The sequence below is a fragment of the Mytilus trossulus genome, chromosome 6, assembly GCF_036588685.1.
Source record: "Mytilus trossulus isolate FHL-02 chromosome 6, PNRI_Mtr1.1.1.hap1, whole genome shotgun sequence".
In the NCBI taxonomy this organism is placed as follows: Eukaryota; Metazoa; Mollusca; class Bivalvia; order Mytilida; family Mytilidae; genus Mytilus; species Mytilus trossulus.
The window spans coordinates 44,320,591-44,339,930 of record NC_086378.1 but is presented as its reverse complement, the minus strand read 5'-3'; the positions used below and the strand labels follow the sequence as shown (position 1 = coordinate 44,339,930).

The 19,340-nt window shown below is 32.8% G+C and overlaps 2 protein-coding genes across 2 annotated transcripts in view; both read right to left on the bottom strand.

The window, feature by feature from the left end:
- LOC134722726 (von Willebrand factor D and EGF domain-containing protein-like) overlaps window positions 1-19,340 on the bottom strand; it is a 50,840-nt gene that overhangs the window by 1,988 nt on the left and 29,512 nt on the right. The window lies entirely within an intron of this gene.
- LOC134723438 (uncharacterized) lies at window positions 1,133-5,210 on the bottom strand. Its single transcript, XM_063587051.1, has 3 exons — window positions 5,176-5,210; window positions 2,163-2,250; window positions 1,133-1,703 (listed from the first exon to the last, which is right to left on the bottom strand). Exons 1-3 carry the CDS (start codon window positions 5,188-5,190, stop codon window positions 1,390-1,392), a joined length of 417 nt encoding a protein of 138 aa, XP_063443121.1. The 5' UTR covers window positions 5,191-5,210; the 3' UTR covers window positions 1,133-1,389.

The window sequence follows — 19,340 nt, the reverse complement described above, 5'->3', positions numbered from 1 at the left end:
ATAACATACTTTAAAATGTAAACATTGAAATTATTCCTCATCTATGCTCATAATGAATTAAAAAAAATGAAAATGGGGAAATATCCCCGGAATAAAAAGACCTTTAGACTGGGGAAATATCCCCACTTTTCCTCAAATATAATTTCAAGTTTAAGAAGTGTGTGTAAGTAATTGTAATTAACATCATGAATAAAGTGGGGAAATATCCCCACATTAAATATGACTTTCAATATGGTGATAAAAGAATACGAAATGGGGAAATTTCCCCATTAAATTACAAGTAGTGAGAAACATCCATACAGGAAGACAACACATACGTGAACACTAAACAATAGTGGGGAAATTTCCCCACATGAAAATAATCTTTAAAACAGGCTGGGTAATTGGTTATTTTTTATGTCGAAGAAATAAACAATATACACAGAATGGGGAAATGTCCCCATTATGTGTATTTATCCATTCCTACAGCATTTTGCAAAGATTTACTTTCCGTCTAAAAACGCCAATCTTGAACATGTTGAATATAAAAATAACGAAAATTTATCAGGTGAAGCATGGAAAAGAAGTGCGATTCTCAATGCACTTTTCGACTGAGTTTTTTTATTATTATTGCAAACAAGTCAAGCTAGTGAAAATACTGCTTTAAATTATTTTGCAGAGTTAGATAGCGGGCCTTAGATTTGAAGGTCATAATTAACACTAACTAATGAACATATACAAGTCTTTAAATGACTTTGAAACATTCAAATACGAAATAAAAGATGAATCTTGGTGATTATGTTGGTTTCGCACTGTCCAGCGGTAAATAAATATGCATATTCAGGACAAGAACAAGTTAAGGTAACATGAAAAATAACTTTTACTTTTCACTTGAACCACACGCTGAGTCGGATTTTTAACAAGCTAATTCATAAAGGAGGAGTAAAAGATACCAGAGGGACATTCAAACTCATAAATCGAAAGTAAACTAACGCCATGGCTACAACAGAAAAGACAAACAATAGTGAAGAAAAAACGTCAAAGAAATTAAAACCTACAAGCTACACGAATCCCACCAAAAGCTGGGGGTGATCTCTGCAACTCCGAAAGGGAAGAAAATACTGCTTCACAAGTGACAACCGTCATGTTGTTCAAAAGATAACAGTCCACAGAAACGGTCATAGCATTATCACTTCGAGCCAATCAATCCTTTAATCAAACTCCTTCATGCTGCGTGCTAAGCGGAGAAGCAACAAATACAAATTATAAAATCTCTGTTTTCATCCAGCCGGGTTCCAACCTAAGACCTCTCGCACTCGGGGTGATCACGCTATCACGTATTCGTGAATCCACCAAATTAAAGGAAAGTAAACGAGATAGAAATCAATGTTTTTTCAAGAGAAAACATAACTACAAACTGTTTAATGTCAGTACAGCACAGGTAGAAAATTTAAATTCTTGAAAATTACATAATAAAGCATGCACATTATTTTGAATAAAACATAATTGTACTGTTGCTGTTGAAACCATATGTTGTTCAACTGCTAGGTAAAATAGCCACAACAAATATGATAACTCATGTATATAACAAATCAACTCAAAAAAGAAAATGATTTCTATTAATTCCTGTATTATAGAATACAATATCTGTTTCTTTTGACATATATAGCCATATACATATGAGCTATATATGGTGCGTCTAGTTGTCATGTTCTTCGTATTTCCTAAAAATACAAAAAAAAACAACGATTGATTTCGACCTTAAATGTTGCTGGTTGATGATCAAAGAAAAACAAATAAATATTATAAAGTATTCAATTACCGATTCCATGTTGAGTTTGCTTATAAAACGTCCAGATGATTTGCTCAAATGAAAAATATTTGATTTGAAATGAAGAAAAATATTTAGTTTTCACAGTAATATGAGCAAGCAAAGACAACGTGTTTGACTTACTTATAAAAAATACTTTGAAATCAGTTGAACTAAAACAATTCTATAAGCAATATACCATATGCCAACCCCCTCCCCCTATGAATAATTTTAATATTCAAACAAACTAAAATATGTCCGGTTTTTTTTGTAATAACAAACAGTGTTAATGATTGCCACCGGTAACGGCATTGAACAAAATCGTCATTGCTCCTCCAAATGACACTGTAACAACAACTGTACAATAGCGTACCTTTTTTGCCTTTCTTCTGCTTTTTCAATTCAGGTCTGGTTTTGTCTTGTTCACTTTGTATTCTTTTTCTTTTCTGTGTAATCTGTATCTATGATAGAAAACATACTAATGTTCTACTAATATATAAGGTGTAAACAGATCAATGTCAAAGGTATTATTGCATACGAGAAATCATTTTTTTTTTATTAATATTAATTATCCATTAATATTTGACTTGAAGTGTATATTTCTGAATGTTTTATTACTAAATTTAGAAATTATGATGAAACTAGGGTTTACACTTCTCAAGGCAAAAAGAATAAATGAACAACAAAATGAACAACAAATTAGCCTTTCGAAAAGGCTATTCGACTCTTAGCTGATGAAAATGGAAAGTGCTCTCGCTTTGTAGATTAGTTCATTTACTAGAATAGCTACGTGCATCAATCAACAAATTTTACAACACACGAGAGGTCACACTATGAAGTAGTATCGTTTAACGTTGTTTTTTTAATCCAGAAGATTCGACTATTTATTGATAAAGGTTATCTGTGTAAAATCTAATTGCTAAAATAGAGAGGACAAATACGATACTCTACGGGATTGAAGGACATTTTCTTGGTTTGGATTGTCCTAACCAATCAATAAACTTTTTGATTATGAATCACGTCTCGTAATATCTTCAAATCAGGTAGCAAGAAAAAATCACGCCATAACTGTCCATCGTTCAATTCTTAATCTAGGAGTCGAGAACTAGGAGTCGAGAATAACAAATATATCAACAAACGACAAACACTGAATTAAATATGTTAGCGGGATCCGCTCCCTAACTTGGGACAGTGGACAGTGGTGTAACAGTACAACATAGGGAACGAACTATAATAACAATCAGTTGAATGAGGCTTAACTTATCAGATGAATACAAGTAGAAAAGCATTAAACAAAAACACAGAGTTAACGTGGCTGAGTACTTGTACATTCCGACAACAAAAAGACACTAAGAACGGATCTGAGAGTAACTCTCTATCGCTCTAAGTCTGTATATCATTGTATTCTACTCAAGTACTGAAAAATAAAAGTACCTAAATATTACAATAGTTCTAAAGTAAAGAAATAGTACTAAATATTAAAAGTAAATTTCCAGTACTACAGATTTAAAGTAAAGAAAAAGTACCTATGCAAAAGTAGCTGTGTAAGTCAGGAATCTGATGTACAGTATTTCGTGTTTGTTTATGTAATTTATACGTGTTTCTCGTTTCTCGTTTTTTTTTATATAGACAACGTAGGTTTTCCCGTTTGAATGGTTTTACACTATATAAAAAAGAAGATGTGGTATGATTGGCAATGAGACAACTATCCACAAAAGACCATTTTGGGGCCCTTTATAGCTTGTTGTTCTGTGTGAGCCGAGGCTCCGTGTTGAAGACCGTACATTGACCTATAATTATTTACCTTTTTTTATTTTTTAAGTTGTTGTTTGGATGGAGAGTTGTCTCATTGGCACTCACACCACATTATTCTATATCTATATATTTGACATTTACACACTGTAAGGTAAAATATTTTTGTGATTTTAATCAGCATCGGCTCAGTAAAAGGTCTAATACGAGCTGCATTTACATTCTTTTTAAATTTATCTGTAAAACTCACGCAACTCTATTTTTCTCTCGCGAAAATGTAATGTCCGTTAATTTCTAATTCCGTACAAACGTAACACACCCAAACATGCATATTCGATTAGCAATAATCAAGAATTATAATCATATAGATCATTGCGGCAATTTGAGCTAAAGAAATATATTAATTGTGAGTTCTATAACAAACCAGAAACTATTTTAGAATTTCCAATGTTTCTGTTGTTCTTATCGGTTAGTTCAAACATAAAAAAAAAAGAATGTGTCCAAAGTACACTGGCACTATTATTTTCCATGTTCCATGGACCGTGAAATTGGGTCAAAAATTTAATTTGGCTTTAGAATTAAAAAGGTCATAATCATAAGCATCAAGTGTACTAAGTTTCAAGTGGATTAGACTTCATCTTCATCAAAAACAACCTTGACCAAAAACTTTAACCTGAAACTCACACTTTCATTTTCTATGTTCAGTGGACCGTAAAATTGGGGTCAAAAGTCTAATTTGGCTTTAAAATTAGAAAGATCATATCATAAGCAACAAGTGTACTAATGTGTGGGAATTTCTCGCTACATTGAAGACCTGTTGGTGACCTTCTGCTGTTGTTTTTTTTCTACGGTCGGGCAAGGACTTATATATTCGTCCCTGGGTCGGTTGTTGTCTCTTTGACACATTCCCCATTTCCATTCTCAATTTTAAGTTTCAAGTTGATTGGACTTCAGCTTCATCAAAAACTACCTTGACCAAAAACTTTAACCTGCGGACGAACGAACGTACGGAGCCACAGACCAGAAAATATAAAGCCCCTCTACTATCGTAGGTGGGGCATAAATATATATTCAATAAATAAAAAAGTTAATAAACAGTATCTTTATAAGTAAACAAATCATGCGACACATGACATTAAGCTTCAGTCTATAATGCGGTCAGTCAAGTTTACCTCACAACGTCCTTTTAAGATCTTCTAACACATTGGATAGTTTAAACATCAAATTAGAATCTGCATGTAGGAAACACATTTTAATTAACTCTTAATTCATAAAATAGATATCGTTTTTAATGACTGAACTTTTATCAATATTGATTGAAATCTGTCCGTGCAAACTCGATGAACTCACAGTTTAAAGAATTTCAAAATTAATGGCTACCTTGGTATACCTCAATTTGTATGTAACTTAGATAATAATACCTGTCAATTACATCAAATCTGAGATTGTTACTGGTCTTGGAAAAAAAATATTTAACAGTTCGTGTAGACATTGATAACATTCTTTTTTTTTTTTTATCTGACCACGAATTAGAATAATTTTTATGAACCACTTCTTTTTTTTAATTGGAAAAGTCATTCCCGACTACTTTAATATAAACTTTGAAAGATCAAATTAAAGTTAAACATGCTTACCTCTTCTCCATCCATATTGTCATTTCGTTGGAATTGATTGTCTAGGCTTGGTGCTGTTGATAGTTTTACGCAAACCATCATAATTAAGAATAATTTGAAATGAAAAATTTCAAAATAACACTTTTGATTGAACAATACTCGCATGTTATTAATAAGAAAGAAAACGCGCGTTTTCCGGCTCCAATGTTTCCTACTAGGGTGTGTGATTTATCACATTGATTTACTTCACAGTTCAAAAGAATTCGAACAGACTTGAAAAGATATCGTGTTACATTTAACAAATTATCTTTACCGTTGGAATTCCATCTAATTAGACTTAAACCATGCAGAGATCCTGGACATTAATATCTGATAAGAATATTTACATAACAGCGTATTTACTTGCAGATCTGTAAATGTTACGTTATTTCTTGTCTGTTAGGTTTTGAAGTTCTTTCGGATTTAAGCATGCCACATGTTTCATTCAGATTAACGGAAAAATGAAATTTTGGTCACACAAAGAATGTAATATATGCCGATAAAACAACATGAAATTTTTTTTTTCAAATGAGATGTTAAAAATAACAAACAATTTTTAACAAGACTGTATAAAATTTCCCTATGCAAAAAAAATCATTATATGTGTACTGAGGCTGTGCGCTGTTTTCTCCTCTAGGGGGAGGGGGCAGGCACTTACTATATAATTAGTGGTAGGGATAAGCCGCTGTAATAGGTCACTTTTACATGCTCTATGATATATGAAAAGGGTGAGAAATTCAGATTCAATTTATCAATAAGTTGATATTATCACTTGCTTGATAATATCATAAGTATCTGAAGTTAATCAGATGTCCGTATTTATTTTTGATGCGGTTAAACCACAGTCGTAAATGCATCAGTTATTTGTCAAACTCTATTTATTCTGATGTGGTCTTTCCACTGATGCCAGTGATAGATGCAATAAATCCAACCATTTTGACATTTGCACCTATTTAACATTCAAGGGTTTGTATACTAAAACATGATAACAATTATTTAGAGAAATTCCAGTATGACAGTGTCCTTGAAGAGGGAACGGCAATGTAACTTGTAATTAGTTTTTAGTTATTATTGAACATGTTAAAATCAGTGAAAGTGTTACTCTCTAGGGTGATATTAAATTTATCTGATCATAGATGTTATACCATCTATGATCTGACCAAACGTCTTTTACATGTCTTGTATTTTGGAATTGAATGTCTTTCATATAAAAGGGGGCAATACGAAGAAAGTGTTTAAAATTAGACGAATTTATTGAAAAGGAAGGTTATATTATTGCGCTACTACGTTGCTTAATAACAATGAACGTGATGATGAGCGGGACAAAAAAATCTATACTAATATACCAGAAGATGAAAAATATTCAAATATATTTATAGGTCTTATTTTTGTTAATTGATATATAACAAGGTAGGTATATATTTTTGATAAACAAAATATATGAAAAGGGTGGGGTACTCAATGTCCCAGCTGCTCACCCCTACCAAAAACAAAATTGAAGTGCCATCCAACACCCCCCCCCCCCCCCCCCCCCGAAGTTTTCTCTATAAAACCTTCTTTAATTAATAGTTTGTTTATATGCATCAGGAAATTCACACAGCTACACATAAATTCGAAATAAAAATAAATAAATTGATAAGCATGATTCGTTTTAAAATAAAAGCCAATTGTACACATTTGGACAAGTATAACATAATTTACTTTTAAGGCTTTATCAGGGAGATATAAAAAAGATTTATCAAATATCTGATGCATTTACGTCGCATCTGGTGATCTTGATGCCAATGGATGGCTTTCACCATCCCCGAAAGAACGAGAGCAATATTTTATATAAATATGCATAATTTCGTTGTTACTAGTGGTTTGTAATAAATCTAGCTATTTATAACAGCCTTTGCCAGTCTGTGTAAACGTAACATATTGTTACATATGATATAAGATTCAGAATTGCGCCTTGTTATCTGGATACAGACACTTTTGATATAGAGATGCACAAAAAAGAGAATATGATTCAGCAATCGATGGACAATCAACAAAAAGACATATAGATTCAACAATTAGTCTTCAAGAATCTGCAAAAAAGAAACAACAGAAGATGTTGCATGATTGGCAATAAGTCAACTTTTCACCAGAGACCCAAATGTAAGAAGTCGGAAGCATATTGTTCAGTGGTTGTCGTTTGTTGTTCTGAATCATACATGTATATTGTTTCTCGTTACTCAATATTTATATGTACGAGACCGTTGGTTTTCCTGTAAGATTTCAAGTTGTCAAAAAAAAAAATCAGCTTCTCCTTTTCGTGTGTAGTTTAGACTAAATGTTTTATATTATTATTATTATTATTAGCATGATCTCAAAGAACTCCATCAGGTCATAATATACAGATACGGGTGACAGACAGACTAAGAGATAAAATCGAATAATAATTTCATTTCTTAGAGCTATGATTTTTTAAATTTATTATAACCATCCATATTCTAAATATATAAACAAAATCATAGAATTTCAAGTGTATCAAATACTAGTACTATATATGTCAAAATATTCAACACAATCTTCCTAAAATGCTGCAGTGAGAAAACAAGGATCCAAATAGAAAGATTTTGAAAGCAGAGAATACTGTACACCTTTAATATATGATCAGCACGACTATATCAAATGAAAATACGAATACTAAGAATTCAGACTACAAATTGGGCTTAGGAACTTTAATAAGTCTCTAAACCGTGATGTCGCCTATGTGTTTTGAATTTTCTCGATGTGATGAAGACTAATTGGTGCAGGGCCTTTGGCTGTCCAGACCTGTTCTTTGTCGAGTTGTTGTCTTTTTGACACATTTCCAATTTTCATTCTCAATTGTATCTAGTATATTCTATATAATCATTTCCGCAACTCATCAAATCGCATTCGGTCATAAATATTTTAAGTCATTTGACTATAACGTTTATAATCAGGCACCTGGCCATTTAGTAACATTGCATATCTTGAATTTTTATTTGAAATAACTGTATCACGTATTATGTTTACAGCGGATGACCTTAAGGGCACTCCGGTGTATTGCTATTGCCTAAATTTCCATTACGTAATATTCGTTTTGGTTCAAGTTTTAACCGATCTATAAACATGATGAGTACGTAAACATTCCTCGCTTGTTGAAATTCATTTCATTAATGAATACTCACCAAATACTTTTTAGAAGATAAATTAATAATATTAAAAATGTTTTGTTGTAAAAAAAAATTCATAAATATCTATGCAAACGCTTGCGGAAGAATATGTCAAGAACGTTTGAAACTCAAGGAACGATAACTGCATGGATAATTAAACAGTGTTTGGGGGTGAAATATGACATTGTAAACGAAATCCGGAAAATTATCATGGTTTTCCAAAGTCCGAGTCCGTAATTGGTTTCAAAAACCGGAAGTCGGTCATTTGCAATGTTTTTGAAGCACCTGCTGTGCAAGTTTCTTGGATTTTAACATATTGGAATACCTTTTCACATTAATAAAACGCTTTACTGACTTTCTGCGTAAGTAGAAGCAAGTTAGATAAATTAGTATGTCGATTAACAGAAGCCTGTGTCAAAAAACGGGGTCGGTTGATTTTTTTTTTTTGAAGATCCAATAAAAAAATTAGGGTCGGGGCTTTAAAAAAAACTGGGTCGATCGGGTTACAGGAAACTCAAATTCGTTCTTCTCGGCCCAACTCAAATCCATTCTATAAGAAAAATCGAATTATTACAGCTACTGGAACAGTGTCCACCATGCACTTGCACAGGTAGTTGCACTATTATTGATAAAGTAGAATAGATTGTTATACAAATGCAAGAAAATAAAATATACAAGTAACTGTAATGCACAATTATTAGTATAATATATAACAATAAACCAGTCTAAGAGTATACTGATTTGTATCACTACAATATAGTAGTCATTACGAGGGAGAGGACAGGGGTAAGGGAGACAGGGAGAAAGGGGGTAAGAGAAAGGAGAAAGAGGGTGGAAGAAAGGAGAAAGGAGAGGAAGGTTGGGAGAAAGGAGAAAAAGTTGGAGAAAAAAATAAAATATCTCTCTTTTTTCCGGTAAAATAAAAAAAAAAAATAAGGAGAAGAGGGGTAGGAGAAAGGAGAAGATGGATAGGAGAAAGGAGAAGAGGGGTGGGAGAAGGGAGAAGGGTACCTGCGGTCATCCGATGTTCAGTACTTCAGTACTTTGATTTTTGATTGAATTCAGTGTGTAGGGTCTCAGTATTGAATCGTAAAGGATAGGAATGTCTGCTAAATTAACTAAATAATTTAAACAAAACAAAACAAAGAAAACGAGAATTAAACAGTTGCCGAAAAAGTAAGGTGTCAATCATACTTAATTGTTACCTCATAAGAGAAACTCGTTTTGATGGGCATGTATATACAATTAAACGAGAAGACCTCATTTTGGGTGTCGCTTCTCTTCTTTCCACAATTAATGGATCAACACGACTCAGATTGAGTTTTTTTGGAGAAAAACAAGAAAAAAGGCATCCGGATATTGTCCCGTCATTGGACGAAATTTTAAGTCAGATTAGACTTCCGGTTTGCGTTTTTCTATATATACTTTGAACATACATATAGAAAGAATAAAGTGTATTTTAAGAATCCTATCTGCTATCATTTTCAAGTTTACTGTCCACGGCAGTCACAGAGTTTATTAAATAGAGAGGGTCTGTATTCTATATCAATGACCACTATGGATCGATTAGTAAACCTACAATTGAAAGTAAATACACTATATTTATATAGTAATGAATGTTCATAATATACTGAAAAGCGCTAAAAATATTCATGTGAACTTTTGATACCTTTTCTGAAATTCTCCAGTCATTAAATCTTTTACAAAATTAATTGATTACAAACAAAAGAAGATGTGGTATATGATTGCCATGTTGAGACAACTCTCCACAAGAGACCAATATGACACAGATATAAACAGTATAGGTTACCGTACGACCTTCAACAACGAGCAAAGCCCATACCGCATACTCAGCTTTAAAAGGCCACATATAAACAAACAACAACCACTGAATTACAGGCTCCTTACTTGAATGTTCATAACATACTAAATGTATGTTCATATTGAAATTGATAGAAAACAAAAAAAATGGGAATATTGGAAATAAAGGAGGAGGGTTACAGTGGCGGATCCAGAAATTTTTATAAGTGGGGGCCCATTGACTGACCTAAGAGGGGACCCGCGCCAGTCACAATTCAGTGATTCCCTATATAAGCAAACAATTTGTTTTCCAAAAAGGGGGGCCCGGGCCCCTGCCCCCCACTAAATCCGCCTCATGGTTAAAAAAAAGCATTTTCCTGTCCCCAATAAACTATGACTTATGATACTTTTGCTGAAATTCTCCAGTCATTCAATATTTTACAAAATTCTTCCAACAACACTTTATATATACTTTAAACTACGCTCTGAATGTCCGCGATTTCGCGGGTGTGTTCTAGTATATATAATACCTGCATGGAACGAATCTCGTATACCAAATATGTATTTTCATTAGTTATAATTAATATGAATTTCACAAAATAAGTATGCAGTGTTTTTTTATAGTCGCTGAATTATGAAAAGTAGAATAAAGACAATTGACAAAATGACAGATCGAAACTTTGTAAGATGAACTTCCCTTTGGAATTGCATAACATTTGTTCCTTCTAAGCCTTTTACAGTTTGCTGTACGATTTTAGTTTGCTCATTGTTGAATGCCATTTTGTGACCTATAGCAAATGTTGCTTACCCTTTAAATGTGTGGTCTCTGGTGAAAATTCTCATTTGCAATCATACCTCATCTTCTTATTTTCATATTGTACCGATGGCAGCCAAAACACAAACAAATTTAATGCCGCAAAATCTATATAGGTGTGACTCATAAGTTAATAAACTTATAATCATGTAGCGTTTACATGCCTATGTCATACTGTGTTAATTTTGGTATTTATAAAAGTTGGTCCTGAATGCTACATTTGTTTTTTTTGTTGTATTCACAACTTACATTTGTAGAAACACTCAGTTCTGTGTATACTGATGGGTATACCTGGTGTCTTTTTTTGTTATTGTGGATGAACAACTATAGCTTGCCACGTCCGGTTTATGTTTTCGTTAGAGGTTTATGTTTTCGGAGATTGAAATAGAAAAATAACTGAGGCATTATCATATAATAGATCTGATTTAATCAGAAAAAGGCCAAACAAACACAAAGGAAATTCCTTTAGTATTGGCAACGAAATTTAATCCATGCATTCATAAATTAAAACAATGCATTAGTAAACATTGGGATCTACTAAAACAGGATGCAGTTTGCAACGAAATATTTTCACGCAAACCAATATTAGCTTATAAAAAGCATAAAAATATTGCAGATCTATTGACAACGACAAAATCAAAATAAATTGATATAGTTAAATCCGTGATGATGACGGGCCTATAATGCTGAAACCCTTTCATAAATGTTATACATTAAATTAATTTAGCATATAATACAAAAATCGTCGAAACATTAAATTAATGTCGGATTGATTTGAAGCAATTGCAAGTCTAGTAATACTAGCATCATGTGATCAATATTTTTTAATATAATTACAATAAAATACTTATAGTATGTATACGGAGTCTTCCGAATAATATTGATTGCTATCGAAATTAGGATTGATGTTGGAATACGTGGATGTTAGGTGTCACTTTTATACAAAGGCCTTATGGCTACAAACATCTACTTCATTTGGACTATGATTGGTATTTTATAGCTTGGCACTATGTTTGAATAGCGGTGTATTTTCTAGATACCCTTTGTCGTTGTTTAACTCACAAATATCTTATATCACCATGATCTCCTTTAACTCACAAGTTTTTCAAATGAAATATTCAAGTTTATATATCCATAAATAAACACATGAAATGTGCCGATGAATCTTTATCCACTTAGTTTTTCACAGACGTGCTGATAATCATTCGAATGTCTTGTTGTTTCGTTGGATTTTTGTCTCAATGACGTTAACATCGGATCAATCTCCTTTCATTGGTACGGTTAAACACCACATTCACGGTCAATCGTGCCACTTAATATATTAAATAATATACTCTTGAAATCAAAATTCAGGTCAATATCAACCATTGTCAACAAGATAAATGGAACATAAAAGACAGATTTATGTTTCAAGTCTTGGTCAAACTGATGAACATTGGTTGCTTCATATACGGTATCCTGTTACGGAGTGGCTGAGGTCCCATGTCACTTAAAATAGTATATAAAATGTTCATGCTACTGGTATATCAAACACAATGGAAATATAGGTACAATGTATACAACTGTAAAAACATTTTTTCTACAATTATGTAGAGCCTGCGTCATTTGATTTTGTCGCGGAACAGAGATTTGACATTCATTCATTCTGTCGTAGATGTCGGTAATATTTAAGTGCAGTCTATTGTAAAAAAGTTGGACATCGATAAATTTGTCAAACCGTCATTTTATGATCAAAAGGCAATATTCAGAGAACATGTTTGGAAATATTTCTCTTTTTCATAAACTAGTTATACTTCTAAAGGGACTTAATATGTCTTAATTAATGGCGTTCATTATCACTGGACTAGTATTTGTTTAGGGGCCAGCTGAAGGACGCCTCTGGGTGCGGGAATTTCTCTACATTGAAGACCTGTTGGTGACCTTCTGCTGTTGTTTTTTATTTGGTTGGGTTGTTGTCTCTTTGACACATTCCCCATTTCTTGGCTTGGTATAGAAGCATGTTTATGATTTATACGGACTGATTGATTGTTGGTTTCATTAAGTTCAGTGGCAAATATTAAAATTGAGAATGGAATTCGGGAATGTGCCAAACAGACAATAATCCGACAAGAGAGCAGGCATGATCAGGACGAGAAAAAAATACAATACAAGCACTATATGTCGGTCCTTAAATACAGATTCTGATCGGACGTGGTTGTGTACTTTTACATCTTGCACAGTCAAATAGACAAACCACTTTAACAAGAGTTTTACTGTCGGTCGAAAGAAAACCAAAGTGACCATATTTCTATTCTTAGTTTAATATGATCGTAAGTTATGATGAAAACAATATCTGAATCTAAGATTAAAATTTCAGACATTTTTCTGACTGGGCTATTTATTTATTTATTTTATTTTATTTTTTTTTGGGGGGGGGGAGGCTTTAAGGTTTCATTGTTAGGTGGTGCAGCTATTATTTATAAATGTTTAAAATTAATTATGAGACATTTTTCTTTTGTTGAAACTCACTTAACAGACCTACTACATTTTTTTCCAATTAAATCAGTTGTCGGTATATTATTTGTCTGCTTGTGGTTTTCTTTTTTAGCCATGGCGTTATCGGTTTAAATTCGAACTATGAGTTTGACTGTGACAGTCCCTCTTATGAATATCAACTTCCGCTAGTGTCATTCCTTTTCAAAATTCAATTACTGACTAATTTGTACATCCATCCAAGTAATTAAAGTGTGATTATTTTATTTTACAAGGTATAAGGTTAAATTTCCTACTTTGGAAAAATACAGTGAATAATGTTTTTCAAAAGGTTTTAATCATCACTAAAGCATTGAAAATAAATATTCAAATTTCAATGGTTTTAAATTTGAAGGGATTCAATTTGAATGCATTAGTTTTATTTTTCTTCTCAAATATAAAAATATGATTTTGTAATTTATTGTATTATTATTTAGTTAGATTATGATAAATGCTAATATGCTTGTATTATTAATATCCTTCGGAACATATCTTAATCTGTGTATTTAGGTGATTTTATCAGTAGTCGTCCAGACGTGAAGTTGTAATATATCTAACAACATAATCATTTAATTATTAGTATATATAATCAATTGCAGGGTTCAAAGCTGAACTACAGACAAAACCACGGATGTCAGCATGTCAATAAAAACAGATGCTTTATTTCCTGTAGATGTGTTAAACGATGAAATGAAATCAATTTATATTTCTAATATACACAAGTTATTGCATATCACAAGAACCATAGAAGATTAACTTCCGATAGAAATTTTATATCTATAGTAATTTATTCCATCCGGTTAAGTTCTGAAATTACTCAACTCTTTCAAACCAGTTGGATCTATCTAGTGCCTTGTTTTAACAATGAATTGTGAAAGAGTTCACTCAATTTCTTTACTTTAATTTGTGTGTAAACAATTAAGTCATTTCATTGTTTTTATATAAATTAGGCCGTTAGTTGTCTCGTTTGAATTGTTTAACATTTCATTTCGAGGCCTTTAATAGCTGACTATTCAATATGGGCTTTGCTCATTGTTGAAGGCCGTACGGTGACCTATGTCTTGCTAAAGTACTTAGTTCCCTTCACATTTCTCATATTTCCTATAAAAAAAATGAGCTACCTGAAAAATTTTCAGTTTGCAAATAGAAATACAAAAAGATTTAAGGAATATACTTTGCTATATTGACTGCAACATAAAGTAATACAGATTTAGAAAACACCGTCTTCAACAAAAGACAAATAATTATGGCTAATGTATCATGAATTTATTTTACATTAAGTGTCATATTCCAAAAAGTATATCAGTATTCTCTTATATTCACAAAATAAAGGTCGCATGGGTTTACTGAGGATTCTATAAACAATTTATGTTTTAAATAACAATTTTATTATAATAATATGTCGTATTTCAAAAACAAAACGTCCGACGTGGCTTGGTTTATACTTGTTCATCCCAACTACTAAAAGAAACGTAGATCTAAAAGTACTCGCATTTACTGACAGCTTCTTCAAAGCAGATAGTAACTAATGTAAAATTAGGCACCTTGGACTAAATTATCATCCAGTACACATCCAACATCCAATGGAGTTAATGTACAAACGTCGTTAACAGTAAAAAAAAACCAGAACCTTGTGCAATGCAATGAATCAGAGATTTTAAGTCAAGTGATGGAGATGTAAAATCAACGCATGATTTTAAATGTTCAGCGTTAGACTTTAGATCTATAGCGATAGACATTAAATCTACAGTGTTTGACTTTATTTAAAACCTACGGCCTAAGACTTTAAATCTACAGCAGTTGACCTCACATCTTCAGCGCTTGCATTATGTACAGCGTGACACATTATAGCGAGAAGACCAGTTTCTCTGAAGCACAGAAGATACAGTGACAGATAATGTTCTTATTTCTAGATATCGTTTTGACTAAACAAACTTGGTTGATATGGAGAAGAGAGAATATTATATTTTGGTTACAATGACATTACTGATATGCCTAACAGTAGCGGACCAGAACTTTTTTTAAGGAGTGGGTCAACTGACTGACCTAAGAATGCCCGCTCCAGAAATGCATTATTGATTCCCTATATAACCAACACAATGTATTCCACAGAAGGGCCCCCATCCATTGATCCGCCTATGCCTATATATATAAGCAACTTTATGGTTAAAATACTGATATGATTGACTATGGAACAACTATACCATTAGAACATATATAAGGTGAATTGAAGCAATTATGGGTCAACTTTAAAAATGAGCTAACATGAAATCAAAGCACTGTTGTGCATCATAAATACTTACAAAACAAGATATCATTGAGATGGGAGCCATGCACCGCTGTGGACCACGCTGTCAATAACGTGTGGTGAAAATTCGTATCTTTACCAAAGGACATAGTGTTGTCAACTGAACTGTTTTTGACATTGACCCTTGACGTACATGTAGGAAGTTGTACATAAATTATGACACACCCTCTGTTGTTGGTTTATATACATGTCAAGTTTAAAGTTTGAAATCATAACGGTTCTTTAGATATAGAGTGGTCACAGTTTGTTACTGGCGGACGGACGGACAAATGGACAGACGGACGGACAGATTGAACACTATATGGCGTTCGACAATCGGCGGGGCCTCAATTAATTTCTGTGTTTTAATGTTTCAAAATTCAAACTTAGACTATGTTTTCAGGTAATAAGCATTGTGTTGAGGGCAAACTAAAGCAAGAGAATGGAAACATATTTTGGGACGCCCAAACGCTTTTGTACGCTTCTAGTACGTCCTAAATACGAATAAAGCTCGTTGTGCACACGAAACAGATGTGATTGAAAAGTTGAATGTGTCCAACATTTTTAGCGTATGGTCAGTGTACATGGTTTTTTTTACCACGCCCAGCGTACGTCATTGATATACGCTGATGTGTGACGCCACTATAACTTCATTTATTAAAGTTGTGAACATACCAAATTTGGAAACTTTACATCTTTAAGATATTTTACCAGTGCAACATTGAAAAGTTACATATACAAGTTTCCGTGTTTGTTTTGTTATGCAGTGTACAGTTAAGCTGTCTCGTTCAGATCAAAACAGCTTTTATAGTCTCACCCCGACGGAGGGGGCATTAACTTTTATCCTCGTCTCTATATACGTACATGTACGTTTGTCTGGGCGTTCCAGTAACGTATGATGGGTTATGTCTGTCGTGTCTCTAACGTAGATGCAACTACATATAGCAAAACAGTCATTTGAATGTACATGAGACGTGTCTCAGTCGTACCGTGCCGCCGGCGTGTCTCGGACATGTAATTATAATATATGGGTTTTTGTACTACTTCTGTATCCATATGTTCTTGTAAATTCACGGACATATGGCCCTATAAATGTCAGAGCAAGTTTAGTTGAATATTATAGTACGTTTTAAATACGAATGTCAGAATACCTTTTGAATACGCCACAGGTGCGTTTTATATATACATGTAGTACGTTCATGGAGCGCTGAAACTACGACAGGCGTATATATACTGTATGTATATGTTACAAACAGGCCCTGCATTCGTCCAAGTAAAAGTCAAAGTATAGGTCAAACGATCTTGTCGCGTAAACAACGTTCCCTAAACGTGTTTCAAACTTATTCCAACGCCGTTGTAACGTACTTATTACGTGTGTGTAGCGAACAGATATACACTTGACCAACGCTAGAGCTAGATTTGAGTGGATCAGATTAAAAGTCTATATGTTTATGATTCAATAAAGGGGTCTGGTCCATCCTCTTCCCTAGAATTTGCCTATAAATGCTTTAATTGAATACAGATGTTAACAAATTCTAAATGAAATACGTAAAAGGTGTTTGCTTATTACATGCATACAACCATAAAATCATACGTTTTGGAACCGGTCGTTTTGGAACTGACAAACTGTATGTTCAAAAAGATTGTTTGTAGTTACACATTTAATATCACTTGTGCACACTTTAATTGACCTCCACGATCAAATCGTGTAAGTTTGCTCCTAGAATGTAGTTTATAGCTTTACATTTTACATTTTAATTTTTGTTTAAAAAAAATGCTATTTGAGACGTCTGTTAAAAGATGTAATGCAGTTTACGAAACAGCAAAGTAAGCATCCGTAAAGAAATGACAAAAGTATGAAACTGTGATAGAAACAGATGATTTGTTGTTGTGGCTGCTCATTTTAATAAATTGTGGTATACTTAGTGCCCGGATAAAATGGCATCTTTTGATAGAAAAAACTGCTGGACAAACCATTTGTTTACCCAAATATTTAAAAAATGCATTTAAAAGTTAAATGGTGCAATATTGATTTTAATTGAAATTTGTTACTTTAAAGCAGGTAGCAATGTTCATATTGAAATATCGGAAATTGCAAGACAGTCAAAGCGTTTTAAGGTTTTTCTTATACATGCATCTATCAAAATATCTAATGATGAGACCTTAAGAACCTTAGTACTAGTGACAACACGCACTTTAGATGTAGTCTAAATACTGTAATTTCTGAGTTACTAACATAGCATTTATCCAATCCTACTAAGAAACTTATAAAACAAAACAGTGTTTGTTTCTTAAATATTTATTTTATATCGATGACACGGATACATTTATCAGAGTATGATTACACAAAGGATCTTGCTAGAAACATGCATCGGATCTTGTTAATACCACCTGTGGGGAAAAACCGTGTGAATGATCAAGAATGATATTTGACATGTTTGTCCATCTGTCACGTGCATCAACCACATTAGTATATATATTTATCTTTATATCATATTGGAATCAATCATCTAACAAACAAACTGCTCGTTTTCGACATATACCTCCGTTACAACAATGGTGAATTGGAAAATTGATAATGGCAAACTGAATATTCAAGGGATTGAAGATTTTGAAGAACAAATTGAGTATGCTAAAAGCTCCTTGCATGTAAGAAGATCGAGGTAATTGTTTTTATAATTGTTTTTTAAGGCATTGGCTAATTTTTAGGCGTCGGCAAAATAATAAAATATGCTATTTTATCAGCCTTGGTTAAAATGTCGAAATAAAGCCGACATAATAGCATATATATACGGGGTTTTAAGTTGGATCCACCAAAACAGTAAAAAACGTTATTTTGCCGGTTATTTGTAAAGAATTAATTTAAATATTTTCTTTATAAAAAACATACTACGGAAATGTGCATTGTCAACAAAAAACAATCAAAATTATTACTAATTTACATTTTTAGTTAAATGAAATAACAGTTTCATCATTTTAGATTTATCAGGATAAACGAAAATAAGAATAATTTTAAAACAATTATAAATAAAGATAAACTGATATTGAGCAAGCATAAACTATGTTGCAATGCAATGATATTAAAACTTGTAGTTGAAATTACTTGTACAAAACTGTCACATTCCAATGCTTCATAAATGAATAAGAATGAAATCTTCGATTAAGAGTAACAATCACATTGGATACAAATTTTAGAAAAACCCTCACAATTGAATACATGTATATGTACAGAAAAACGTGTTTTACGGGGGAAATTGGCTTCCGCTTCCTTGAGCATAAAATTATTTTCTATTTTTCCGGCGACATTCAAAAGATGCAGCCAAAACCGCACTATAATTTAAATATAGAAAGCCAAACTCTAGGTGCAGGATTTTATTATTGCACTGAGCCTTTTCGTAAGCTAAATGCACGTCGGAGCTATACGCTGATGTGTGACGCCGCGGTATTATTCTATATTAAAAGCGTATATTGTCAGGTTAAGATTGAAACTAAAAGTAATCAAGGATTTCATAGAGAGGTTCATTCCATCATTGTCCATCCTGACATAAACATGATAAATGAATATTTA